The sequence below is a fragment of the Cuculus canorus genome, chromosome 5, assembly GCF_017976375.1.
Source record: "Cuculus canorus isolate bCucCan1 chromosome 5, bCucCan1.pri, whole genome shotgun sequence".
NCBI classification, from domain to species: domain Eukaryota; kingdom Metazoa; phylum Chordata; class Aves; order Cuculiformes; family Cuculidae; genus Cuculus; species Cuculus canorus.
Window position 1 is genome coordinate 9,426,254 of NC_071405.1, and position 23,502 is coordinate 9,449,755.

General features: G+C 43.8%; 1 protein-coding gene across 1 annotated transcript; it reads left to right on the plus strand.

The window, feature by feature from the left end:
- Window positions 1–585: 585 nt before the first annotated feature.
- Window positions 586–22,433, plus strand: DHRS7 (dehydrogenase/reductase 7). The gene is made up of 7 exons (XM_054067165.1): window positions 586–743; window positions 8,198–8,350; window positions 14,646–14,752; window positions 15,732–15,971; window positions 19,886–20,008; window positions 21,352–21,567; window positions 22,242–22,433. The coding sequence occupies exons 1-7, from the start codon at window positions 617–619 to the stop codon at window positions 22,275–22,277; spliced, it is 1,002 nt and encodes a 333-aa protein (XP_053923140.1). The 5' UTR covers window positions 586–616; the 3' UTR covers window positions 22,278–22,433.
- Window positions 22,434–23,502: the final 1,069 nt, after the last annotated feature.

The following is a 23,502-nucleotide window of genomic DNA, read 5'->3' on the forward strand; positions in this document are numbered from 1 at the left end:
ACCAACACCCCCAGGTCCTTCTCCTCCGTGCAGCTCTCCAGCCACTCTTCCCCCAGTCTGTAGCACTGCATGGGGTTGTTGTGCCCCAAGTGCAGGACCCGGCATTTGGCCTTGTTAAACCTCATGCCATTGGCCTCAGCCCAGCAGTCCAGCCTGTTCAAATCCCTCTGCAGAGCCTCCCTACCCTCCAGCAGATCCACGCTTCCACCCAGCTTAGTGTCATCCGCAAACTTTTGGTGCACCCCAAAAAACTAGTCTTGGAGAGTTTATTTGCCAGCATTTTAGCTATAAATCTAAAGAACACCGGACCACTTCTTCTGCCCGTTTTAAACCCCTCCAGGGTTGGTGCCTCCCCGTCCTTCCCGGGCAGCTCTGCCAGTGCCTCGGAACCCTTTCAGCGAAGGCTTTTTTTTCCCCTCATGCACAACCCGAGCCACTCCGGTGCAACTTCTCCCCCCGTTCACTCCCTTCTATCCCAGGCAGCTCGGCGCGGAGCTGGGAAAAAACCGAAAGGGCTGGTTATGTCAGCAGGAGGCGGGGAGGCAGCGGCTGGGGCGGTTCCGCCGGGCGCCCATAAGGCGTGTGGCGGCGGTAGGCGGGCGGGCGCGGGGCGGCCATGGCGTGGGGCTGCGCGCTCTGCCTGGCGCTGGCGGCCGCGGTGCTGCTGGCGCTGCTGCGGCGCTGGCTGCGGGCCGACGGGGACCTCGCCGTGCTCTGGGCCGAGCGCAGCGGGAGGAAGCCAGGTAACGGGGGGCGGGGCGTCTTGAGGCGGGGTGGAGATGGAGCCGGCGTGTGCACCGAGGAGAGGGCTGCCGCGGGGTGCGTTTCGCACTGGGTAGCGAAAATGCTGGCAAATAAGCTGTCAAAAAGTAATTTTGGGGCTTTAGAAAGGAAGCACCCTCTAGTCAGGGCTGGGAAACGTAAGGGAGTGCCATCCATCAGCTCTGTGCATCGAGGCAGGAGCTGGGGACAGGATGTATGTCCCACTTGGTAGCGAAAATGTTGGCAAATAAACTCCTCAAGACTTGTTTTGGGGTTTTGGAATGCAAAAAATCCTCTAATCAGGGCTGGGAAACACGAAGGATTGATTTCTGTCAATCTTGTGCAGGGAGACCGGAGCTGTTACAGAATGTATTTCTCACTTGATACCAATCACGCTGGCAGATAAACTCTCCAAGACTCGTTTTGGAGTTTTAGAAAGCAAGAGTCCTTTAATCAGGGCTGGGCAACGTAGGGGAGTGATCTCCGGCAGTGATGTGCAGGGAGACAGGAGCTGGGGGGCAGTGTATTTCTCACTTGATAGCAAAAATGCTGGCAAATAAACTCTCCAAGACTCATTTTAGAGTTTTAGAAAGCAAACGCTTCTCTAATCAGGGCTGGGCAACATGAAGGGGTGATCTCCATCAGTCGTGTGCAACAGATGAGAGCTGGGGACAGAATGTATTTCCCACTTGATAGGAAAAATACTGACAAATAAAGTCTCTAAGGCTCGATTTGGGGCTTTAGGACGCAAGCACCCTCTAATCGGGGCTGGGAAACACGAGGCAGTGATCTCCGTCAGTGATGTGCAACAGACAAGAGCTGGGGACAGAATGTGTTTCCCACTCATTAGCAATGATGCTGGCAAATAAATTCCCCAAGGCTCGTTTGGGGTTTTAGAAAGTAGTGAGGGTTGGGAAAGAGGAGGGAGTGATCTCCATCAATCATATGCAGGGAGACAGGAGCAGTTACAGAATGTATTTCCCACTTGATACCAAAAATGCTGGCAAATAAACTCCCTAAGGCTCATTTTGGGAAGCAAGCACCCTCTAATCAGGGTTGAGAAACGTGAGGGAATGCTCCCCAATGATGATGTGCAGGGAGACAAGAGCTGAGGACAGAATGTATTTCCCACTTGATAGCGAAAATGCTGACAAATAAAGTCTCTTAAGGCTTGTTTTGGGAAGCAAGCACCCTATAATCAGGGCTGGGCAACGCGAGGGAATGAGCTCTGTCAATGATATGCAACAGATAAGAGCCGGGGACAGAATGTATTTCCCACTTCATAGTGCAAATGCTGGCAAATGAACTCCCAAAGACTCATTTTGGAGTTTTAGAAAGCAAGCACCCTCTGATCCGGGCTGGTCAACATGAAGGGGTGATCTCCATCAACCACGTGCAACAGGCAAGAGCTGAGGAAAGAATGCGTTTCCCATTTAATACCAAAAATGCTGACAAATAAACTGTGCCAGACTCTTTTTGGGGTTTTAGGAAGCAGGCACCCTCTAATCAAGGCTGGGCAATGTGAGGGAGTGATCTCCATCAGTGATGTGCAGCAAGACAAGAGCTGGGGAAAGAATGCATTTCTCACTTAATACCAAAAATTCTGGCAAATAAATTTCCCAAGACTTGTTTTGGGGTTTTAGAAAGGAAGCACCCTCTAATCAGGGCTAGGAAACATGAGGGAGTGCTCCCCATCAATCGTTTGCAGGGAGACAAGAGCTGTTACACAACATATTTGCCACTTGAGAACAGGTTGGGAGAACTGGGCTTGTTCAGCCCGGAGAAGTCTCCAGGGAGACATAATAGCAGCCTTCCAGTATCTGAAGGGGGCCTACACAAAATCTGGGGAGAGGCTTTTTATCAGGAAATGCAGGGATAGAATGAGGGGGAATGGGTTTCAGCTGAAAGACAGGAGATTTAGATTAAACATTAGGAAGAAATGTTTTCCTGTGAGAGTGGGAAGGCACTGGAGCAGATTACCCAGAGAAGTTGTGGTTGCCCCCTTCCTGGCAGTCCTCAAGGCCAGGTTGAATGGGGCCTTGAGCAGCCTGGTCTCATGGGAGGTGTCCCAGCTGAGGGCAGGGGGATTGGAACTGGGTGGGCTTTAAAGTCCCTTCCAACCCAAACTGTTTCATGATTCGATATAGTTGCTGTCTGAAAGGAGCTTTGCAGTGCCTGAGCCCCAGCTGGTCTGTCGTGAGTGCTGGCTTGTTTTGGCCCAAAATGATAGGATTTTGCACCATTTCTGGGCAGGTGTGTGGTTCTGGCAGTGGCATGAGGAGCGCTGGGTCAGGGATGTTGGATAGGGTCGGTGAGAAGAGGGGGTGTTTGGTGCAAGCAGGCAGGGTGAGTCCCTTTGCAGCCTCTTTGGCTTCTCATTCATTTTATTCTGACATCCTCAGTCAGATCCCAGTTTCACAGTAGCAGTGAAAGTTTTGCAGTGAAGTGAACGTAAATATTAGTGGTTGGATTAAATGGATTTATTCTTCCAAGGATTTTGCCCTGGAAGGTGAAAGGAGACAGCACTGTCAGATTACTGTCTATGGCTTTACACTGCTTCTTCATAAGATGCTGCTTCTTCATAAGATGCTGCTTTTGACACCTGTGGGTACAGCAGTTCAATGAAATGACAGGGATTTAAACTATTGCTTGTGTTGATCTTTCCAATATGACCATAAGTGGTCAAAAATCTGCTCCTCTAAGAAATACTAAATTTAAATCTCTGTGAGCAGTCTTCTTTAACTTTTTGGATAAACAGCGCTAAGTTTTATAGTACCACCTTTCAGGTAGTTTTCTTACTATAAGAAAACTTACTGTAAGAAAACTGAAAAAAAGCTTTGTTTGTGGACTTTGCAAAGATCACAGAGAGACTCAGGGCAGAGAAGCAAGATAAATCTTGACTGATACAAGCAGAATTGAAGCCTTTCCCTGAAGGAACTTTGTGCGAGGCACATCAAGATGTAGGAGCTCTCGGGTAGACATAGAGGTATTTGAGTATAGCCTTCAGTCCTACTGGGAGCCTGGAAACCTTTTAACCAGTGCCTCAAAGATCCCATATAAATAGCAAAGCAGTCATTTTCTGATGCAGTTTTCCAAACGTGTAATGTAAGAAGAATGGGGCAGAATTTTGTTAACATAAGCACCTTCACTCTGCAAAGAAACGAGCTCTGTTTTGCTCTTTCCCTAACCCCTGCCTCCATGCTAGTGATTAACTAAAATATGTAGCTGAAACAGTAGCTTGAAACTGGCATTTTGCTGATCCTTCAGCCACATACGTGTGGGATGGAGGTGCTGTGGTCCTGATCCTAACTGTTCAAGTAGGTAAAAAGAAAGTGCAAACACCAGAAAAGATGTTTCTTTAAATATTTTCACCCTTTTCCTCCTCCCCATATCACACACATAATGTAGCATGCCTAGATGAGTAATGTTTGGATCCTATGGAAAAGCCCTGTCAATTTTGATTTAAATCTGTTATTAGAGCTGTCACTCTTGCAGCCATTATATGATGCTATAGTTTCTACTACGTTTTTATTCATGTCAACGGTTTTGGCTATAAAAATACTTGACAGAAAGCAGACAGATCTCATGCGTTTCTTCCTCTTGTGTTGTAAATAATTATTATGAAGAAAGGCCTTAATGTAGGTAAGATCAGTTCCATTTCTATGATTCAGTTCTATAGGGAGACGTCAGTTCTGAATTTTGTCATTGGCAGGTGCTGGATTGTTTCCCATCTTCTAAGTATCTGTGTTGTTGGAAGACAAGAATTGTGTGACTTTCCTTATTGAGCAGCAGCTGTGCTAAACAGTGTGATTTTCACAGACAGCATCATGTTATCCAGCTGAGGAGGATCTTTTTATATATGGAAGCCTACATATCTGCCAAGTCTACTCTTAAAACTGGGAATAACAGTGTGATTCTGGAGGGGTGTGGGAAGGATGTTCTGTTTTAATCCTTCCCACCCCAGTTTTTTTCCATGAATGAAATGACATGGCAGCCTTCTGCTATAGGAGCTACAAAATATTGGGGCAGAGATTAAACAGAGCTACAAAAGCACTTCTTGGGTCACTTGCAGTACAACTCTGTTCAGCCTCTGGTTTGTTTGTTATGAATTGTAACACAGTAGTTAATGGTTAGTAATAGCATAATCTGCTTTTATTTTTTAATTTGGTGTGGTTAATTTTTAAACTGATTTCCAGTAACACCAGCAGAGTTATTCTAGAGCAAGCGGTGGTTTGATACTTGTTCTACAACACCATTTGACCTAGATTTTCCATTAGGTTAACTGTCAGTAGCTCAGTGCTTGGTGATTATCAGCACTGAGGAATTATTTGCTTATCTTAACTAATTATTCTGTTCACAGAACAAGATCATAGAATAGTTAAGGTTGGAAGGGACCTTAAAGATCATCCAGTTCCAACCCCTCTGCCATGGGCAGGGGCACTTCCCACTAGATCAGACTGCCCAAGGCCCCCTCCAACCTGGCCTTGAACACCTCCAGGGATGGGGCAGCCACAGCTTCCCTGGGCAACCTTCACTCTCGTGGTGAAGAAATTCTTCCTAATGTCTAGTCTAAATCTGCCCCTCTCCAGTTTATATCCGTTCCCCCTCATCCTATCAGTACAAGCCTTTGTCAGCAGTCCCTCCCCAGCTTTCTTGTAGACCTGTCAGGTACTGGAAGGTCACTATAAGGTCTCCTCTGAGCCTTCTCTTTTCCAGGCTGAACAACCCCAACTCTCTCAGCCTGTCCTCACAGCAGAGGTGCTCCAGCCCTCTGGTCATCTTTGTAGCCCTCCTCTGGACCTGTTCCAACAGCTCCATATCCTTCTTACATTGAGGATTCCAGAACTGGACACAGTATTCCGGATGAGGTCTCACAAGAGAGGAATAGAGGGGCAGAATCCCCTCCCTCGCCCTGCTGGCCACGCTTCTTTTGATGCAGTCCAGGACACGGTTGGCCGCCTGGGCTGCGAGCACACGTTGGCAGCTTATGTCGAGCTCTCATCGAGCAGCACGCTCAAGTCCTTCTCTGCAGGGCTGCTTTCAATCACATCATCCCCCATCGTCTACTGAAAATGGGGATTGCCCTGACCCAGGTGCAGTACCTTATACTTGGCCTTGTTGAACCTCCTGAGGTTCTCACAGACCTACTTCTCCAGCCTGTCCAGGTCCCTCTGGATGACATCCTGTCCTTCCTGTGTGGCAACTACACCACTCAGCTTGGTGTCATCTGCAAACTTGCTGAGGGTGCACTCAATCTCGATGTCAATATCAATGATGAAGATATTGAACAGCACTGGTCCCAGTATGGACCCCTGAGGGACACCATTCCATCACAGATCTCCATCTGGACTTTGAGCCATTGACCACTACTCTTTGAATGTGACCATCTGACCAGTTTCTTATCCACCGTACCATTTCCATGATGGCAAATAGATCATAGCTTTCAAGCACCATGGTAGCTTCCAGCTCCTTCTACTTGTTACCCAAGCTTCATGTGTTAGTGTAAAGGCACTTCAGATTCTGAATAACTGCAGTGAAGCTGCCCAAGACAGGTTGGAAGCAGGGAGACTAAGTGGTGGGAGGAAGCAGGCTGGTTTTCAGTAGCAAGAGGAGATGAGTGCGGTAAGCAGGGTTGAGTTTGTCCATGTGTTCTTTTGTTCACGTAGTGTTGGCCTACAAAGATTTTTTTGCCAATAAGTGTAATAGGAGAGCCCTCGTGTTTCTTGTGGATAACTCAATGAAATGATAACATATGGGAAAAAAAGCTGCAGGAAAAGTGAGAATAAGCTTTACAGACAGCAGCTGTTTAATGTCATTATTAATACAATGGTTATTCCTGCAACTTCAGCAACACCTCTTTCCACCTCCCAAGTTCATAACCTTAGAATACATCTCTGCTTTGGAAAGTGACTGTTGTTGCTGTTGTTTTTGTTTTTAAAAGCAAACAAACCCTAAACAACGCAAAAACTCCAAAGCTTGGTTTTAGGAGGGATTTTTCTTTGGCTAAAACACAGTCAGCTTAAGTAAAGAAGTAATAGTCCCTGCCAGTCCCCCAAACTCAAGCTGAGCTCTGGTAGTCAGTCTCAAGTACTCTTTGCTCTTGTTGGAAGGGTGGAAGCTTTTGGTGCTGGTTTCTTTATGGGATTTATGTCACTGAGACTCTGAAAGTAAAACTTGAAACACAGCATAGTGTAGAGAGAACCAGGAACTAATTACGGAAGTAAGCAGGAAGTAAAATCAATCCCAGTCACTGGCTGCAGTAAAAAAGAAATAGTTTTGCTGAATTAAATGAGGGGCTAAGTTTCAGTGAGCTGAAAAATGCTGGTCTGGCATTTTTCAGAATAGAACTGGCTTTGAGTCTCAGGAACAGTATTTGGCTCTGCTATTTCAGTTAAACCATGACATCTTCCTTAGTTGGCTAGGCATAGTTTGGATATTTTTCTGTACAAAGGTGAGAAATTGAAGGAAGAGCTGTTCTTAGGAGCACTCAGAGTTCTTCAGTCAGATTTTCACTGAAACTGATTTTCACTCAGGCTGATCTTGAACGCACAGAAGTTAGGCAATGGTACCTTCTGGGAGGTGGTCTGATATTAGTGGTCATTCATCCTTAAGTTGTGTTTTGGAGTGAAATGGATGATTTCCATCCATCTGTTGTGTTTGATAATTTTGGATATATGTCTGGAAAGCTAAGCCTTTTCCCTGCACACAGCTGTATCATGGAGAGGGGATGATTGCAAAGAATGGGCAACAGGCCTATAAAGAGAGGACTGAAAGGAGTAAGATGCCTTTATTTTTAGTACAGGTTTAAAAAGCATGCCTGGGCAGGAACTATCAGTACATGGGAAATACACGCGTGACCTTACACCTTGGAAACTCGATGTGCTGTACACTGGCCAATGCAAGAATTAACGTGCATGAGATGCAAAACAACATGGATGAATACCTGCTTGGTTTGTTCTGGTTAACTTGTCTTTGCTCAGAGAATTTTGTTCTGTTGGCAATTACTTTGGAACGTTTTTGAGGCTGAACATTATTAGGAAAAGTTTGCTCAGGCTTTTCTTTGGATTTGCAATACAGTGGCTGTTTCCTATCACTTCCAAGAATTGTTCTCTCTTTTCCTCTGAAGCTTTTTTGATGAGGTTAGTGGAAATGCTGTTTGTGGATCGCTTGCAGGAATGCAATCAGATTTCTTCCATCAGGTAGATAATCAGTGTTTATTCAGATTAACCTTGGAACAAAGTTCAAGTGGCAACAGAACAGCTATGAGTGATTTCACAACTGCATGTGACCAACAAACAAAGAAGTCAGGATTTTGTAATAGTCCCCCCAAATGAGCATGTTTCTTAAAACCAGTACTGGATTATACCCTGCAGTGACTTAGATATTTATCCAAGCAGTGGCAATGTGTGAAATGCTGTCTTGATTTCTTTGATAGAAAATGAACTGCGTGGCAAGGTTGTCTGGGTGACAGGAGCTTCCAGTGGAATTGGAGAAGAATTAGCCTACCAGCTGTCAAAGATAGGAGCCTTGCTTGCCATCTCAGCAAGAAGAGAGGATGAGCTGGAAAGAGTGAAGAAGAAATGCCTTCGTAAGTACTAAATACTTCCTGCGAGCAGTTCTACTCTTGCTGTGATGGAGGTGCCACAGAAATACTAGCCCACATATCACATGAATAAATTTAATGATGAAAATACACTTATACACAGCTTAAACTATACATAAACCGTACACAGCTTTGCTGTGCGTTTGAAGCCTTTGTGTAGATTAGCATTGTAGGTCCCTTCATAAGCCAGTGCTACCGAAAAATCATCAATTTCAAGTCTTGTAAGATACTAGATTAAGAAAAGGAATAAATACTGCAGGGAAGGAAATAATCTAAGGGACATCATCCTACTAAGAACCGAGTCATGCAAGCTGCTGAGAAGCCTTTTTCCTGCAGGGTTGTGCATGTTACCGTTGGACTGATAACTGACTTTCCTATGTGGAGAAGGAATGGATAGGAATGTTAAGAAAAAGTTGTTCTGAGCAAGTGCAAGAAGGAGGATCTTCTGTAGACTAAGAGGAACAAATGTGAAGCGGGATGTTTAACTATTCAGTTACGTTTTGTAAGCCTGCTGAGTCAGTAGTTTGGCTTCGTTCCTCGTTTTTCTTTTCCCCCCTGTTTTCTGACTTGACAGCAAGCAGGATAGAGAGTTAATTCATGTTGATAAACAGAAGTTTTGAACGTGACTAGCTTTATGTCTTTTTCAGACTACATATCCTTTGTAGCTCAGTAAGCGGTATTTTCTGCTGTGTATATTATGACAGTGACAGTTCATTTCTGGTAATGCTGACAGAATGTCCACAGTTTATGTGGAATGAGTGCTGGTAAATAATGAAACATTTGTCTAGGGCTAGCACCTAAACATGTCTAGAAATCTAGAAGTTGCAGCAGGCTACTATGTAAACCTGTCAAGAAGCTTCAAAAATGCACAACTCCTTATTTTTTCTTTCTGATGCTTCAAAAAAGCTGTCCCTTAAATAGACATTTTCAAAAAGAAGCAAGGGAAGTAAGATGACAATGTGGTTAAGTGGTAATCATGGCAAAATTCCATTGCTGTATGGTGCAATGTTTAGCAGTCAGTAAAAGTATACAACCATGTTTGCATCTGTGGCTGTTGTCATTGCAAAATCGATAACATGAGGTAGGTTGGCAGGAGCTGTAATCCTGGATATCCATCTTCCGGCAACAGTTGTATGAGAGTGAAGCATGCTAAGGAATATTCACAAAGATTATTTTGATTGATGTGAACCAAGAATCGATATGTGTGACATAATTTCTGCCTCTGCCAACTTGAAGGAACTCTGTGAATGTCTCAGCTGTGCTACATACAAGCTTTAAAGTCTTATGTAGCCATGTATTTTGCAAATATACCCTGCAGAGCTTTACTTTAACTGTAAATCAGATTAAGAGGAGTACTGGAAACTCTTTAATAATGTAGTTACTCTGTATTTTCTGTAGCCAGCCTTTAAGTAGTGAAAGAGAGTAATTGGGTCCCCTTCCACTCTTATCCTTCTTTTCTCAAGGCTATATAAACCCAGCTTTTCACCCCTTTCCTTGATTATCATGTGCACTAGAACCCCTAACCGCCTCACTGGCCCTATGCTACGCTATCTCCAGTTTATCAGTGTTTGCCCTGAACTAAGGGGTCCCAAAACTAGACACAGTACTCCAGTAAAAATCACTTCCCTCAGTCTGCTCTTGTTAGTACAGCCTAGTAGCATTTGTAATTGCCAGAGCTGACAGATGACTTACGTTTGCCTTGCTGTTGTCCTTCCATTAGGACCTCAGATCTTGTTTGGGGAGCTGATACCCAGCCATTTGGACATTGACATGCAGTATTGCATGGCATTATTCTGTCCCAGGTGTGAAGTTTTGCATTTGACTTTGTTGAACTTAATGAGGTTTACCACATCATTCTTAGAGCTTGTTAAGATGCCTCTGAATGGCAGTCCTGCCCTCCAGCATAGCCACTGCTCCTTTGAATGTGATGGTAACTGAAAATTTGCTGAAAACTTGTTTGTTTTGTCCCATCAATCATAGGGAGTTGTTTAGCCTTGAGAAGAGGAGGCTGAGGGGAGACCTTATTGCTCTCTACAACTACCGGAAAGGAGGTTGTAGAGAGGAGGGAGCTGGGCTCTTCTCCCAAGTGTCAGGGGACAAGGCAAAGGGGAATGGCCTCAAGCTGCGCCAGGGGAGGTTCAGGCTGGATATCAGAAAAAAATTTTTCTCAGAAAGGGTCATTGGGCACTAGCAGAGGCTGCCCAGGGAGGTGGTTGAGTCCCCGTCCCTGGAGGTATTTAAAAGATGGGTGGATGAGATGCTCAGAGGCATAGTTTAGTGGTTGATAGGAATGGTTGGACTCGATGATCCTAGAGGTCTTTTCCAACCTTGTGATTCTGTGATGGTATGGTTTGAGTTGGAAGGGACCTTAAAGGTCATCTAATTTCAACCCCATCTGGGTAATTTAAAAGACATTGATCATGGAGGGATACCATGTGTATTTCGTTGATTGTTATTTTTCGAGCCTGTTTTTCACTGGCATTGTAATCCACTCGTCTAGGCCCCTCATATTTCCCTAGTATAGCCTTGAGGATGCTATGGAAGACAACATAGTAAGCTACATGTCAAGATGAGCAACTCCACTGCTCTGTCCTTGTTCACAGAGCCAGTCATCTCATCACAAAAAGCAATTAAGTTGGTCAGGCAGAATATGCCCATGCTAAACCCATGCTAGCTTTTTCCAGTCACCTTCTTGTCCTTCATGTCCTTGGAAATGGCTTTTAGGAGGAATTGCCACGTAATTTTCCCAAGGTTAGGCTGTGTGACATTCGGTTTTCTCTAATTACTGGGGAGCTACGCCTAGCAAGTGCCTTCCAAAGATGGTCAGCTGTTGTAAATCTTGGATCTATATATTGCTCTGCTTATACATGCAGTTTGTCCCTAACTTCGTCTTCCTCTGATGCTGTTAGTGTTTCTTTCCCCCAGAGTCTGGCTTCCAGAGTGTGGGAGGCCTGAGAGGAGATCTTGCTGGTGAAGACTAAGGCAAAGAAGGCGATGAGTACCTCATGGTTTCCTGTGCCCTTTCTCACTTTATCGTCATCCCTGTTTAGCACACACAGCTCACTCGGTCTTCCTTTTGTTGGTGCTGTACCTTTGAAGCCCTTGTTGTCTTTCATGTTCCTCACCAGTTTCAACTCCATGTGAGCGTTTGTCTTCCTGATTCCATTCCTGCATGCCTGGGCAGTGGGTCCGTGTCCTTCCTCGGTGGCTTGTCCCTCCTTCCACCTGCATGTTTTCTTTTTTCAGTTGAGTTCAATTGTATTCTGTTATGTTATAGTAGCGTGGGATGGATTAAGATCAAGCTGCAACACGTAACATCAACTTGAATTTGTCTGAATTATATGGGACAATTGGAGCCAATAGGCTTTAACATGGCAGTTGTAGATGCTACACACAGCAGCAACTTAACTGGGCAGTTTTCCTATTGATGTCAGAAGCAAGCACATTTATCTTGTTCAAAATTCAGTGACCCCACCCTATTATACACGCTTATGCATTTTACACAGCTTAGAAAGAGAGAGAGAAAGAAGGAAAGTCCCACAAAACTATGGTAATACCTGTTGAGTCATGCATACGCCAGCTGAACACATCTCTGTAAGAGGGAGGAAAACCAACTTGGATAGCTTTCATGGTTTCTGTATTTCCCCCAGCCACTCTCTGCAACGTGAGTTGAACTTCACCAGTAATTTTGGAGACTGTTTTCTCTCAAAAGCCCCAAAAATAAATAAAAAAATAAGTAGATGAGGTATGAGTTTCTTGGTTTGACAAAGCTTAAATATGATTTAAATATAGATAGGCCCAATGAATGACAGACAGTCTATAAATTATAGGATTATACAGTAATTGAGGTTGGAATGGGCCTCAAGAGGTCATCTTATTCAGTCTCTGCTAAAAGCTCCTCTTCTGTTAAAGGGCAGTATACAAAATGGAAATAAAAGGTGGAAGTGCCAAACAGCTGGGAAATAAAGGGTCTGTACATTGTTGTGTTATGAGAAACTGCTCTCTTGGATTAACATGTGTTGAAAAGAGTCATTGAGCTGAAATTGTTTAGGGAATGCTACAGGAAGGAGGTGTACGCTTGATGTCATGACAAAATATTATTTAAGTCAGCATTACTAATGCAGCTGTCCTTCAAAAACCAAGTTGCATTCAGGTGATGGTAACCATGTTTTAGTTACAGTGTAACTAGAACTTAATGAACCTTCAACAGGGAAGAGGCAGTCCGTGTCCTTTGGTAGAACCTTGACAGGAAAATGTGGGTCAGAAGACCTGCTGCTTAGTGGTTAGGCAGTTTGATCCTGACAAGAAGCTGTGTAGTGTGAAGCAGCTATGTAAGGTGACTTTATAAGACCTCCAGAAAGTGCACACAGATGTGTGGAAGTAGTTGTTGTTCTGGGCAGACTGAGCTTTGAGTGCTCAGTTTCAGCTACATCGCATCCAGAAGCAGGCGGCCGTGTGCAATTCACTTTGCAGCTGGAGACACTTCACTAAAGGATGGTAAAGGGTATTAATTAATGTATGCTAGCACTTCTGTAAAACAGTGGACTCTGGAGTCTCCCACTTGGAAGCAAGTGATTTTCTAAGTTACCATAATTTTTCCCTTAAAAACATCAGTTTAGTAGCAGGCAAAAAAAGGAAGTAGGATTTTGGGGGTTACTAGTAAAAGAAGTGGAGAACATAATTCATTCGACGGTGTAGAAACTGGGACGTGTACCTGCCTTCAGCCCTGTGCACAGTTCAGTCCTCTGCCAGAAAAACTAGGGGATAGGCAGAAGTCGTTTAGAAAAGGGGTAACAAGGTTTGAAGCTTTGTCTGAGGAGGCTGGTATCTGAGGAGGCTGATGGAGATGTATGGTCTGAGTGCTTTGAGGGTGGAAGTCAGACTGGACTACTGGCTGCACCAACATAAGAACTAGCCCTCTGGTTCGATGTTTCCTGGAGTCAAGAGTTTCTTCTTTGCCTGCGTCTCCTCTGCTTTTCTCTTTTCCTCTATGTAGCTTTCTTGGCTGTGTTGACCGTGTGGTCTTGTTAATCCACGGCAGAAACACTCTGTGTCCCAGTAGGCTTCAGCTGTGCAAATCTGCTTGATGGAGCATGAGGTAGGGTGTCTCTGCGAGGCTATTTTAAACTACGTGGATTTTACTGCTATCTTAGTGCAAGAGATGGAGGGGAAAATGCACATGGAGTGATTGAAGGGACCAATACAGGGAAATATTGGTAACTTTAAACCAGGCAGATGGATTTATTCTAACTGGTAGTCTGAATATGAGTGACCTTTGCACAGAGGCCACTTATGGGTTTAAGTAACCTCCTTGTTTGTACGTTGCTGTAAAGGCAAAGTTCAACCATACTTGTATGCAAGAAGTAGCAATTAGGCTCTCTGAAGAGCACAGCTGGTTTAAGGGGAAGCAGGTGCACTTGTGTCTAGAAATGAATTTAGGAACAAAATTAGCACTACCAAATTAGTATAAATAAAGTGAAAAACTTGTGTTATTGTGTAGTTTAAAAAAAAAAAAAAAAAGACAACCCCCCCCAAAACAACTGAAAAGATTAACATTGAAAATGTTTTATTTTTGTGAGTCATCTCCCTCAGAAATCCAGGGGAGCAGATTGCTGCTCCAGAAATACTTTCTATGGAAAAGGTCAGTTGTTCAGAAGAGACAGTGGTAGGAACATTCAGCGTGAAGGCTTGAACCTGATGACAGCTGACTTTTATTTCAGAAGATGGATGTATTAAAAGCTGACAGTTAACCAAAACCTTCTCCTTCTACCTCCTTCAATAATCCAACTTCTCTAGACTTTGCCCCATAGCTACTCATGTACTTATGTCATTTTGGGTCTCAGTTGTGCTGGTCCTGTCATCAGAAATAAACATGCTTGACCAGCTAACGTGCAAGCAAAGTGTCAAGTCTGCCAAGATGCTCTGCTTCTGAATGGCTCAGTGAAAACTTCTCATTATCAAATCCTGTTCGATGTTACTCCCAGTTGTTGCAATTTACTTAGAGAAGTGAATTCCCTATATTATGCTACACAAGCGTATTTAATAAATTCAAGCTTTTCCCAGGCAAAAACATGATGATGAGGAAAGAGAGGAACAGATTAAAAATGGATTCTGTGTTGGAGATAAAATGAAAGCAAAGCAAGCATTTTATTTCCAGCTTAATGTTATGATTTCTTGGTGTCTTCTTATGAAAATGTGATGGTTAAAGGCACATTATATTTCCCACAATTGTTATGTCAGCAATCATATTATTTCCCATTCACTTTCTGTTTGTTTTTAGAGATCAGCAACTTGAGTGAAAAAGATATCCTTGTTCTGCGTCTTGACCTGACTGATAGAAGCTCCCATGAAGCTGCAACCAACAGTGTCCTTAAGCATTTTGGCAAGGTAAGGTGTGCTTCTGGAGTTAAACTTCTTCTCTATCTCCTGTACCTGCATTTATGCTGGTATTTCACTTTTATTTTGTCACATGATAAGTTTAGCAGTGTCTGCATCTTTCTTAGGTTTCAGTATATATCTGCCAAAAAGTGCCTGGGTTTTCATCCCTTCTGTTGTTTGCTTCTGCCTTTTAGGAGGCTTTGCAGAGAGGCAGCAATGGATGAACCATCACTAGTCATTACAGATAAATAAAAATTCACTTGCTTGATATCACTGAATTTCTGGACCATCTGGATCAACACTCAGCTGTGTATTTAGGGCTTTAAATTGTGTATGAAAGTTGGTACCTTTATTTTGTAGTTTCAGTAATGCATGTAAGCTGAGTTCAGACCCACAGGGGACAAAACTGGACACGGGCACAATTGTTCTCCTTATTTTGTGCGTAGCTTTCTAAATTGCTTGTCCAGAGTATGGAGTTAAGAAAGTAGAAGTCAGGTGTGGCTAATGTTAAGTACAACATGCAAAGCTTCAATCTAGGACTTTAGTCCATTGATGTTTTGGTTTCACAGTGAAATTCTTGGTAAGCAAGTTGTTTCTTCTGTCCTTTACTCTAGTTGGTTTCTGGGTTTGCACAAAACCTGTTTTTAGAGGTCACCTTGCAGGATCCGAGTCCAAAGTATTATTTGCTGTAGCGCCATAGGGTTAAAAAAATGTTGTGTGGCAAAATGACTTTCCAGTTGCTGGGTTTCCTGTACTAGGAGTTAACCTTGTTTGGCATCAAACACTGTGTTCCTTTTTTGTTGATTCTGCTCAAAATTGGCCAGCCCAGGGGAGGTCTAGCAGGCAAGAGCAACTGCTGAAACTTCAGCAGCTGATACCTCTGACCTGTGTGTGGCAGAAGTGACGTTAGAGGGAAGAGAATGGTCACTTAACAACTGCCTGAGAAAGTGCCAACACATTGTACAAATTTATCCTTGTCTTTCCCAAGATTGATGTTTTGGTCAACAATGGTGGACGTTCCCAACGTTCTCTGTTTGTGGATACAAACCTGGATGTCTACAGTGCCATAATGGAACTTAACTACCTAGGTACCATCTCTTTAACAAAACATGTCCTGAATCACATGATCCAAAGGAAAAAGGGAAAGATTGTGACCGTGAGCAGTGTGATGGGTATCATGGGAGCTCCTCTGGCCTCTGGGTACTGCGCCAGCAAGCACGCTCTGCAGGTAAGTTAAGTTAAATGTCTGAGATTAACTAAGGCTTCTTTTGTAACAGAACAGCATCAGTGAGTGCTGTGCAGGAAGCACGTCTCTCCTGAAGTCTCTCTCTCCTGAAATTGCACACAGTGTATGTAACCTCCTCAGGTTTCGATAGTCCTTTAAAATTAATTTGCTCTGAAATGCAAAATATCTTAACTGCCAGTGTAGATTTATTTTCCTGACTGAATTCAGATGCCATCTTAGCTGGGCTTAACCACTGCATAGTTAAATTCCAATGTGAAACACAAGACCTAAGCCTATGGCCTTCAGATGAAGGAATACCCAAATCAGAAGATTATTCTGTTGCATCTAGAAGCCCTGATGTTCTCACCTTAATTCAGCTAGAGAGGAAAAGTCATGGCTGAGTGTTTTAAGGCTACGTGAAGTCTTGAGGACACTGAAGTGAGAACAGTGAGTGGTGAAGCAGACTGCTTGGAAACCTGAGGGTTCCTGATGTAGCTGGGAACATCCCAACAGTTTTGAGTCTCACTGCAGTGTGAAGAGCTGGCAGCTCACAATGTCCTAGGAGGGGATTTTCTGCATAATGCTTAACTTTCAGTATTGCTTGGAGTGTTTTGGAAGTAGTCTTTTTGGGTAGGAAAATCAAAAAGAAGAGCTCAGAAAAGTATCTGGGGAAAAAAAGCTGCCTGTATCATTGGGAATCATTTGTTTAACTAGTAAATTTATCACTGTTTGCCTTCCTGGTAATGTACTTTTTGATCTCAGTAAAATAAACCTCAGCCGCGCTCAGTCAGGGTTTACAAAACTGGCACCTTCTTCCTCCCTGGTGTATTAAAGCACATAAACAGAGTAAATAACTTTGCCTAAGCTATCGGATTAGTATCTTTTTGACAATTTGACTAACAAAAATGTAACAAGTGGCTGATGCTCAAATCCACAAGAATGAAGGTATAGAAGGTAGTGTCAGGTCTCTGCTAATAAAACATTTTTGTTTAGTGGCAGGGAGAGAGCACACCACTTCCATGGGGAGATTATTACAACTGTTCTCATGGTGAAAAATTTTCTTCTGGAATCTCCCCAGGATCAACATATACCCATTACCCCTTGTCTTTTCCATGTGACTCTTTGTAGAAAGAGTCTCCATCCTCTTGACAGGCACCCTTTTATGTACTTGTATGTGATAATACGGTCTCCCCTAAACCTCCTCTCAAGGCTGAACAAACCCAGTTCTCTCATCCCTACTTCATATGGAAGGTTTCCCAGTCCTCTGATCATCTTAGTGGCTGCTTTTCATTTGAGTGGCAGCAGTGAAATTGCCAGCTTCAGGTTTGAGACTAGTAGGTTTAAATTAGAAGAATGCAATGACCAGAGGCATGAATTCCTTTTATACTTACTTATTTATTTAGCATTCTTTCACTTAAATTATCTTTTGGCTGTTGTAGTTGGTCTGATCAAGAACAAGCAAGAGGCTTTAAAGAGATAGCTTACTAACGTAAGTTAATGGATAAATTAAAAACAAGCTGATTGAACCGCTTATATCTTTGTTAGCTTCTTCCTCTGCTCAAAAACCAGGCCAGGCTCTAAACCTCCTATCTAGTTCCTTTCACAGTAATTCTGCAAATACCAACGCAGGTGTCAAAACACGTGATTTGCAATACAGACTTCAAAAAGACTGTCTGAGAGTCTCTGATCAGTCTGGAGTTGTGGCTAGATGTGGGTATGTACCCTAAACAGCTAGAATAGTTTTTCTGAACCACCAGACTTTGCCAGCGCATTTCAGGTGAAGGAGGTCTGTGGGGATAGCCATCCTCTGCAGGCAGCCTGATAGCCCACCGCTAGCGGTGATGGAGGTGAAATGGCTGGAGAGAGGGTAGGGGAAAATGAGATGAAGCGTGAAGTGATGCTTTTTCCTGTTGTCTTTTTCCAGCACCTGTCAATCTTTATTCTAAGATCTTATTGACACAAAGATTACATTTTGGCCACCAGTTACTAAATGCGTGTGCCTCTCTATCATGGATTCATCTGTTACAGAGTTTCTTTGTTTTTTAACCCATGCCTTGGAGTCTCCTGCAGCTGACACAGTTACGCTGCAATCTTTGTTATGCTTTTTTTTGAAAAAAGTCCCTCTTTTTGTTCTGTTTGCTGGGTTGGTTTTTTTATAGATTTATTTAAAATGGCAGTTGGAGGAGGAAGGAAGGAATTCTGTTAAGAATTAAATTCTTCAAACAATCATACTTTGATTCATGCCAACTAGAATTCCTCACAACAGCATTCTACTGATGAAATTACCCTTTATTTCAGTTCTGGGAGTGCTGTGAGAGCATGAGTCATGTCCACGGGAGTCCGAATCTGACTGATGCAGTTTCTCTCCTAGCGTGATGATGCTCATGGAGATCATGTGTCATCCTCTAGATGTAATTCATGTCCTGTGGTGTGAATTGGAAATGGTGGCTTTCAAAAAAGCAGGTTGAAGGAATTGATTCTGCCCCTCTACTGTGGTCTCTTGAGACCTCAGAGAGAGTACTGCGTTCTGACCCTCAGCACAGGCAGGACATGGATCTGTTAGAGTGAGTCCAGAGGAGGCCACAAAGATTATCTGAGGGCTGGAGTACCTCTGCTAAGAGGACAGGCCGAGAGAGTTTGAGTTGTTCAGCCTCTAAGAGAAGGCTCCAGGGAGATCTGATAGCAGCCTTCCAGTACTGAAAGGAGAGCTGGGGAGGGGCTCTTTATCAGGGAATGCAGGGATAGAGGGACAGGGAGCAGTTTTCAGCTGACAGAGGGGAGATTTCGGTTAGATATTAGGAAGAAATGTTTTCCCTTGAAGGTGGGGAGGCACTGACACAAGTTGCCCAGAGAAGTTGTGGCTGCCCCATCCCTGAAGGTGTTCAAGGCCAGGTTGGATGAGGCTTTGAGCAACCTAATCCAGTGGAAGGTGTCCTTGGCCATGGCAGCGTGGTAGAACTGGATGATCTTTAAGACCTTTTCTGATCCAAACCATTCCATGATTCTATGAAAACTCTCCTACGTCAGGAACTTGACTAATTGAGCGCATGCACTGCATTGGGCAGCGACTGCTCTCTTTGTTCAGTCTTTGGTCGTTATGGGCATATCTATGTTTCTGCTACAACAGGAGTCAGTTCAGCCTTGCCTTCTTCAGCATTGTCTAGGGTTTGGTCATGGAGCTGGAAAGGCCCAGAGACTGTTTAAAGCAGTTCCTCTTCCACAGATGCTGTGTCTGTGTCAGGGCTGGCTACAGCCTGGGCTTAGTGTAAACACTCAGGTTCTTCCCCTTGCACTTGAGTTTCTTTACTGCTCCCAAACCTAGGTCTGCTCCTGCCTGAGTTTAAAGAAGAGAGCACTTTCTTTTCTTGCTTAGGAACTTTAACCTTTTCTTCTAGAAGGAAGGGGAGGAATTTCATGCCATCTACCTCTGGATATCAAAGATAAGTGCTGGAATTAGAGAACCTGTATATACTGTAGATAGAGCCCTTGCTGTTTCCTTCTCTCATATAAAACCCATTCCACTCACTGAAAAGAATTTGAAATCTGTAATCTCGCCACGAAGAACAATTCACCTGCAAAAGATCATCTCCACAATATTACAGTTCTTACGGATGGTGGTACTTATGCTACCAAGCCAGTGCACGGACAGCAGAATCTGGCTGTGATTTAGAGAAATTACTGTGTTTGAGAAGCCTGAGATAGGTTCCTCAGTGATTTACATATTGATGTCTCTGTCTGTAACTGCAGATATAATTAGCCATTGAATGTGAGAAGTCCAACAAAATAGTAGGAATGGCTTTTAGTGGAATACTGCCGTCTTTACAGCATAGCATTAGAATGAAAAGATGTAGTCAGTTAAGCCTTGCTACATGCAGAAATATAGCAAAGGAAGATTACAGCATTGTCTTTTCCTCCAGGGTTTTTTTAATTCTCTTCGGACTGAGCTGACTGACTACCCTGAGATCAGTATTATCAACATATGCCCAGGGCCGGTACAGTCCAAGATTATACAAAATGTCTTTACGGAGAATCTCGGAAAGGTAAGGACTCAGTTCTGCTGTGATAAATTCAACTTCTGCTGCTGGCCCAGTGATGCTACCATGGTTTTCTTTTCTTTTTTCCCTCCTAGCAAACACTATAACCTCACCTTCTTACTGTGAAATGCTTCCATTGGTGCAGAACTATGTATAGTTTTGTTATTCTTTGTGGTATCAAGTCTAAATTAAATGAAAATAAAGTTTGAGGGTTTTTATGCCTTCTCTCTTCCAATACATACATTCCACATCCAGTAAAATTTACTGTACATCCATCTTGCTGCACTTTTGGGGGAAAGGCCAGGATTTTCTGGACACAGTTCTGCAGAATGCTGTCTGTTCTGCACAGGTAGCTGTTTGTTTGCCCTAGTCACGATGTCCCTGTTGGCTTGACGAGGATGTTGGCAAAGCTGCCAGTGTCAGCTGATGCGAGGCACGCATTCCTTTCCTGTTAGCGATTGTTTGAGGAGAAGCAGCAAAACCTTCCAACTGCACAATTGCTTTTAATAAAGACTGACTAACAAAGCAGCTGGTAAAAACTGGTCTTCTGATACATTTTGGTAATCTGTCCTAAATTCAATCAATTTAAAACTCAGGATAACCCACCAGAGAGGCGGGGGCAGGGGGGAAATAAAATCTCCGTTTGTTGAGTCAAGTTCTGCAAGGATTTTTGGCTTGAAAAGCTTCATACTTCTGTGAGAGCAAAGATGTTCTTTTGAGCAATCTGGAAAGCTTGCAAAACAAATTCCTCAGATTTCAGCATGGCAAAAGACCTTGGAGAAAGACTGAAGTGCTGTTACTCTGGGAAAGAAAAGAACAGATTGAGTGAGCACTCTGTTGTTGCTGGAGTGCAATGTATATAAATTCACAGGGCTGTGGCTCACCAAGTGGTGTGTGTGGGCAAGATTTGAAGTGAGACATCCTTGTCACCGAAGCAGCCTGTTGCTGTTCTCTTGTTTGAGATGGCTGCCCTCAGAGCAGGTATATTTAAGTAAACAGGGAACGTGGCCTTATCTACTAACTTGGATACTGATTAATTTGTAGCGTTAATGGGGTGGACAGCTGGGAACAGGAAAGTTCCCATTTCTCAGAGCCCTCAGCTGCAGAGTGGGTAACTTGTCCTGATAGGTCATTTCGCTGATAAAGCTGAAGCAGGATAGAGTTTGGACAACCATTCTTTTAGCCTTCCTTGACCTGTCAGTCAAGGCGTTAGTTAAAAGGATGCTTTATTTAAGCATGTGCCCAGTGGAGAAACTGGGAGGAATGTCTGTTGCACAGAGCGTGACCCTTTCTCTCCCACAGCCAGAATTCCAGTTCTAATTGCCCCTTATTCCCTCTGTCCCCTTCAGGCCATAGAGAGCAGTGGTGATCAGTCCCACAAGATGCCAACTGACCGTTGTGTCCGGCTCACGCTGGTGAGTGTAGCCAACAATCTGAAGGAGGCTTGGATCAGCGATAACCCCTACCTGGCCGTGTGCTACCTCTGGCAGTACGCACCCACCTGGGCGTGGTGGCTGATGAACAAAATGGGCAAGAAGAGGATACAGAACTTTAAAAGTGGAGTGGTAAGCTTATTCGTCTTTCCTCTGCTTGCTTTTTTTTTTTTTTTTTTCCTTACTCTGCCGACAGACTCTTTGGCAATGGGAATGCTGGGATGGCACTTTGGATTCATTTCCTTTTTCCTTAGCAGCTGATGCCAGGCCGGACTCCATCACTGCGTGCCTGGCAGTCTTGTAGGGCCAAAGGCCTTGCTCCAGTCATCACATGGCTGCAGGCTCAGAAGGCAGAGCTGAGCGAGAAGGCACTAGTGTAAATTATTGAATGCAATTTAGAACTAGAACTGTTGCAAATCTTTCTCTTGGTTGTGTCTGTTTTTTTTACATCAGGCACATAATCTGGCCGCTCCCACAAGTGTTCTAATATTGCTGTCTGTCAGTGCTCTTCAGTTGTGTCCATATCCCTGAGAGTGTTTTCAGTGCAGTATTCTGTTCTTGCAGTACTGTTTGGTAGATGCTATTTTTCTTACTGTGTTTTCAGTGAACTTGGTACAAAAAACCCCCTCATGTCAAAATACTACAAAAGCAGGAAATGCAAAAATAAGGCTGGCACATGCAACCGAAAGCTTCTTGCTTCCACACTGACTGCCCACTGTCACAGGCTGGGTCAAGCAAAATATCACTATGCAAAGGACTGAAATTGGGGCGGGAAGAAATACTAATTTAATGTCCTCTCACTCCAGGATGCTGATGTCTCTTACTCAAGAAAGAAGAATTAAGGATAAATATGCACGAAATCCTGCTTGCGCTAAGGCTGAATAACACTTTTTTGTATTGCATGACTGCAATAAAGGCTTTTTTATCTGTTTTACCCGTGTCATCGTGTAACTTGAAAAACAAGCTGTATAAAGAATAAAAATCTCTTTCTAAACATACCTGTTTTGTGTCAGTCTCCCAGAGGCTGAATTTTTAAGCTTATAAGAGCTGAGACAGAGGTGGCCAGGCAGGATTATTTTGTTTTTCTGCTGCCCTGACATTAGCAAATACTTGATGAGCAGGCTAAAAATGATATACTCACAGGATCTCATTTCCTTCACTTTCATTCCTAAAGTAAACCCACAAGTAGAAGCTTGTGATGTGAAGGGTAAGGATGTGTACTCTGTTTCTTTTGCAGTGTTCCTTTGGGAAAAGGAGATTGCATTTGATCTTTGCATCCAGCCCCAGGGCTGCTGTACAGGTGGCCTGAGAATACAGTGTGTATTTAGGGCTAAATTCCTGACCTTCTGGCACGACATTTAGAAGTGCCTAATCGTTAAGTCTCTTAGTGCTGCAGTCCTTTGCAGTCTGGTTGCTCTGTGAAGTCTGAGGAGTGGGCAGTGTCCAGAGAGGCAGTGGGGAGGGGAGAGAGTGAGGGTAGAGAGTTGTAACCGCTGTGCCATGCAGGGGCACTTGCCTGCACACATCTGTGATAGAGAACGTGAGGCTGTACCTCTTGTTTCTGCCAAAAAGAGAATCTGAGGAGGATTATAGGAAATCAGCGTGAATTGGAGTCAGGGTGTTACAAACCATGCTGGAATGTGTGAACTTCCTCACCATATTAACGAGTGAGGGGCTGTAGGATGCGGTGCCTGCGATACAGGGTACAGGATGTTACAGCGCCTTAGAGCCCAGCTCCACATTCCTGGGCACAGACAAGGAAGGATTCTGCACGTAGTGAATGCTGTTCCTCCATCTGGTGCCATTTGAGATCTTTGCTGGAACACCAGCTACCAGTAACGCTTTTCAGGAAGGCTGGGTACCAGATGGAGCAAACCAGAGAAAAGCAGGAGGAAAAGATCACAGCACACTTGTTTTTTCTCAGCTTGTTTATTTGGTTTACAAACGACATAGAATGAAGGCAGAAGTCTCCAGATAACAGGCTGCAAGTTCATGGGCAAGAAAGATGGTTTTAGGTTATCAGCACTCTGTTATTTACGTTCTTGCACACCAATCACCTGCTAAAAG

What these genes read in the sequence shown, in the direction of transcription:
- DHRS7 (XM_054067165.1), top strand. Translation starts at nt 617, where the DNA reads ATGGCGTGGGGCTGCGCGCTCTGCCTGGCGCTGGCGGCCGCGGTGCTG. An exon ending in TTACGGAGAATCTCGGAAAG is followed by an intron (nt 20,009 to 21,351) that starts GTAAGGACTCAG and finishes TGTCCCCTTCAG; the next exon opens with GCCATAGAGAGCAGTGGTGA. An exon ending in AGAACTTTAAAAGTGGAGTG is followed by an intron (nt 21,568 to 22,241) that starts GTAAGCTTATTC and finishes CTCTCACTCCAG; the next exon opens with GATGCTGATGTCTCTTACTC.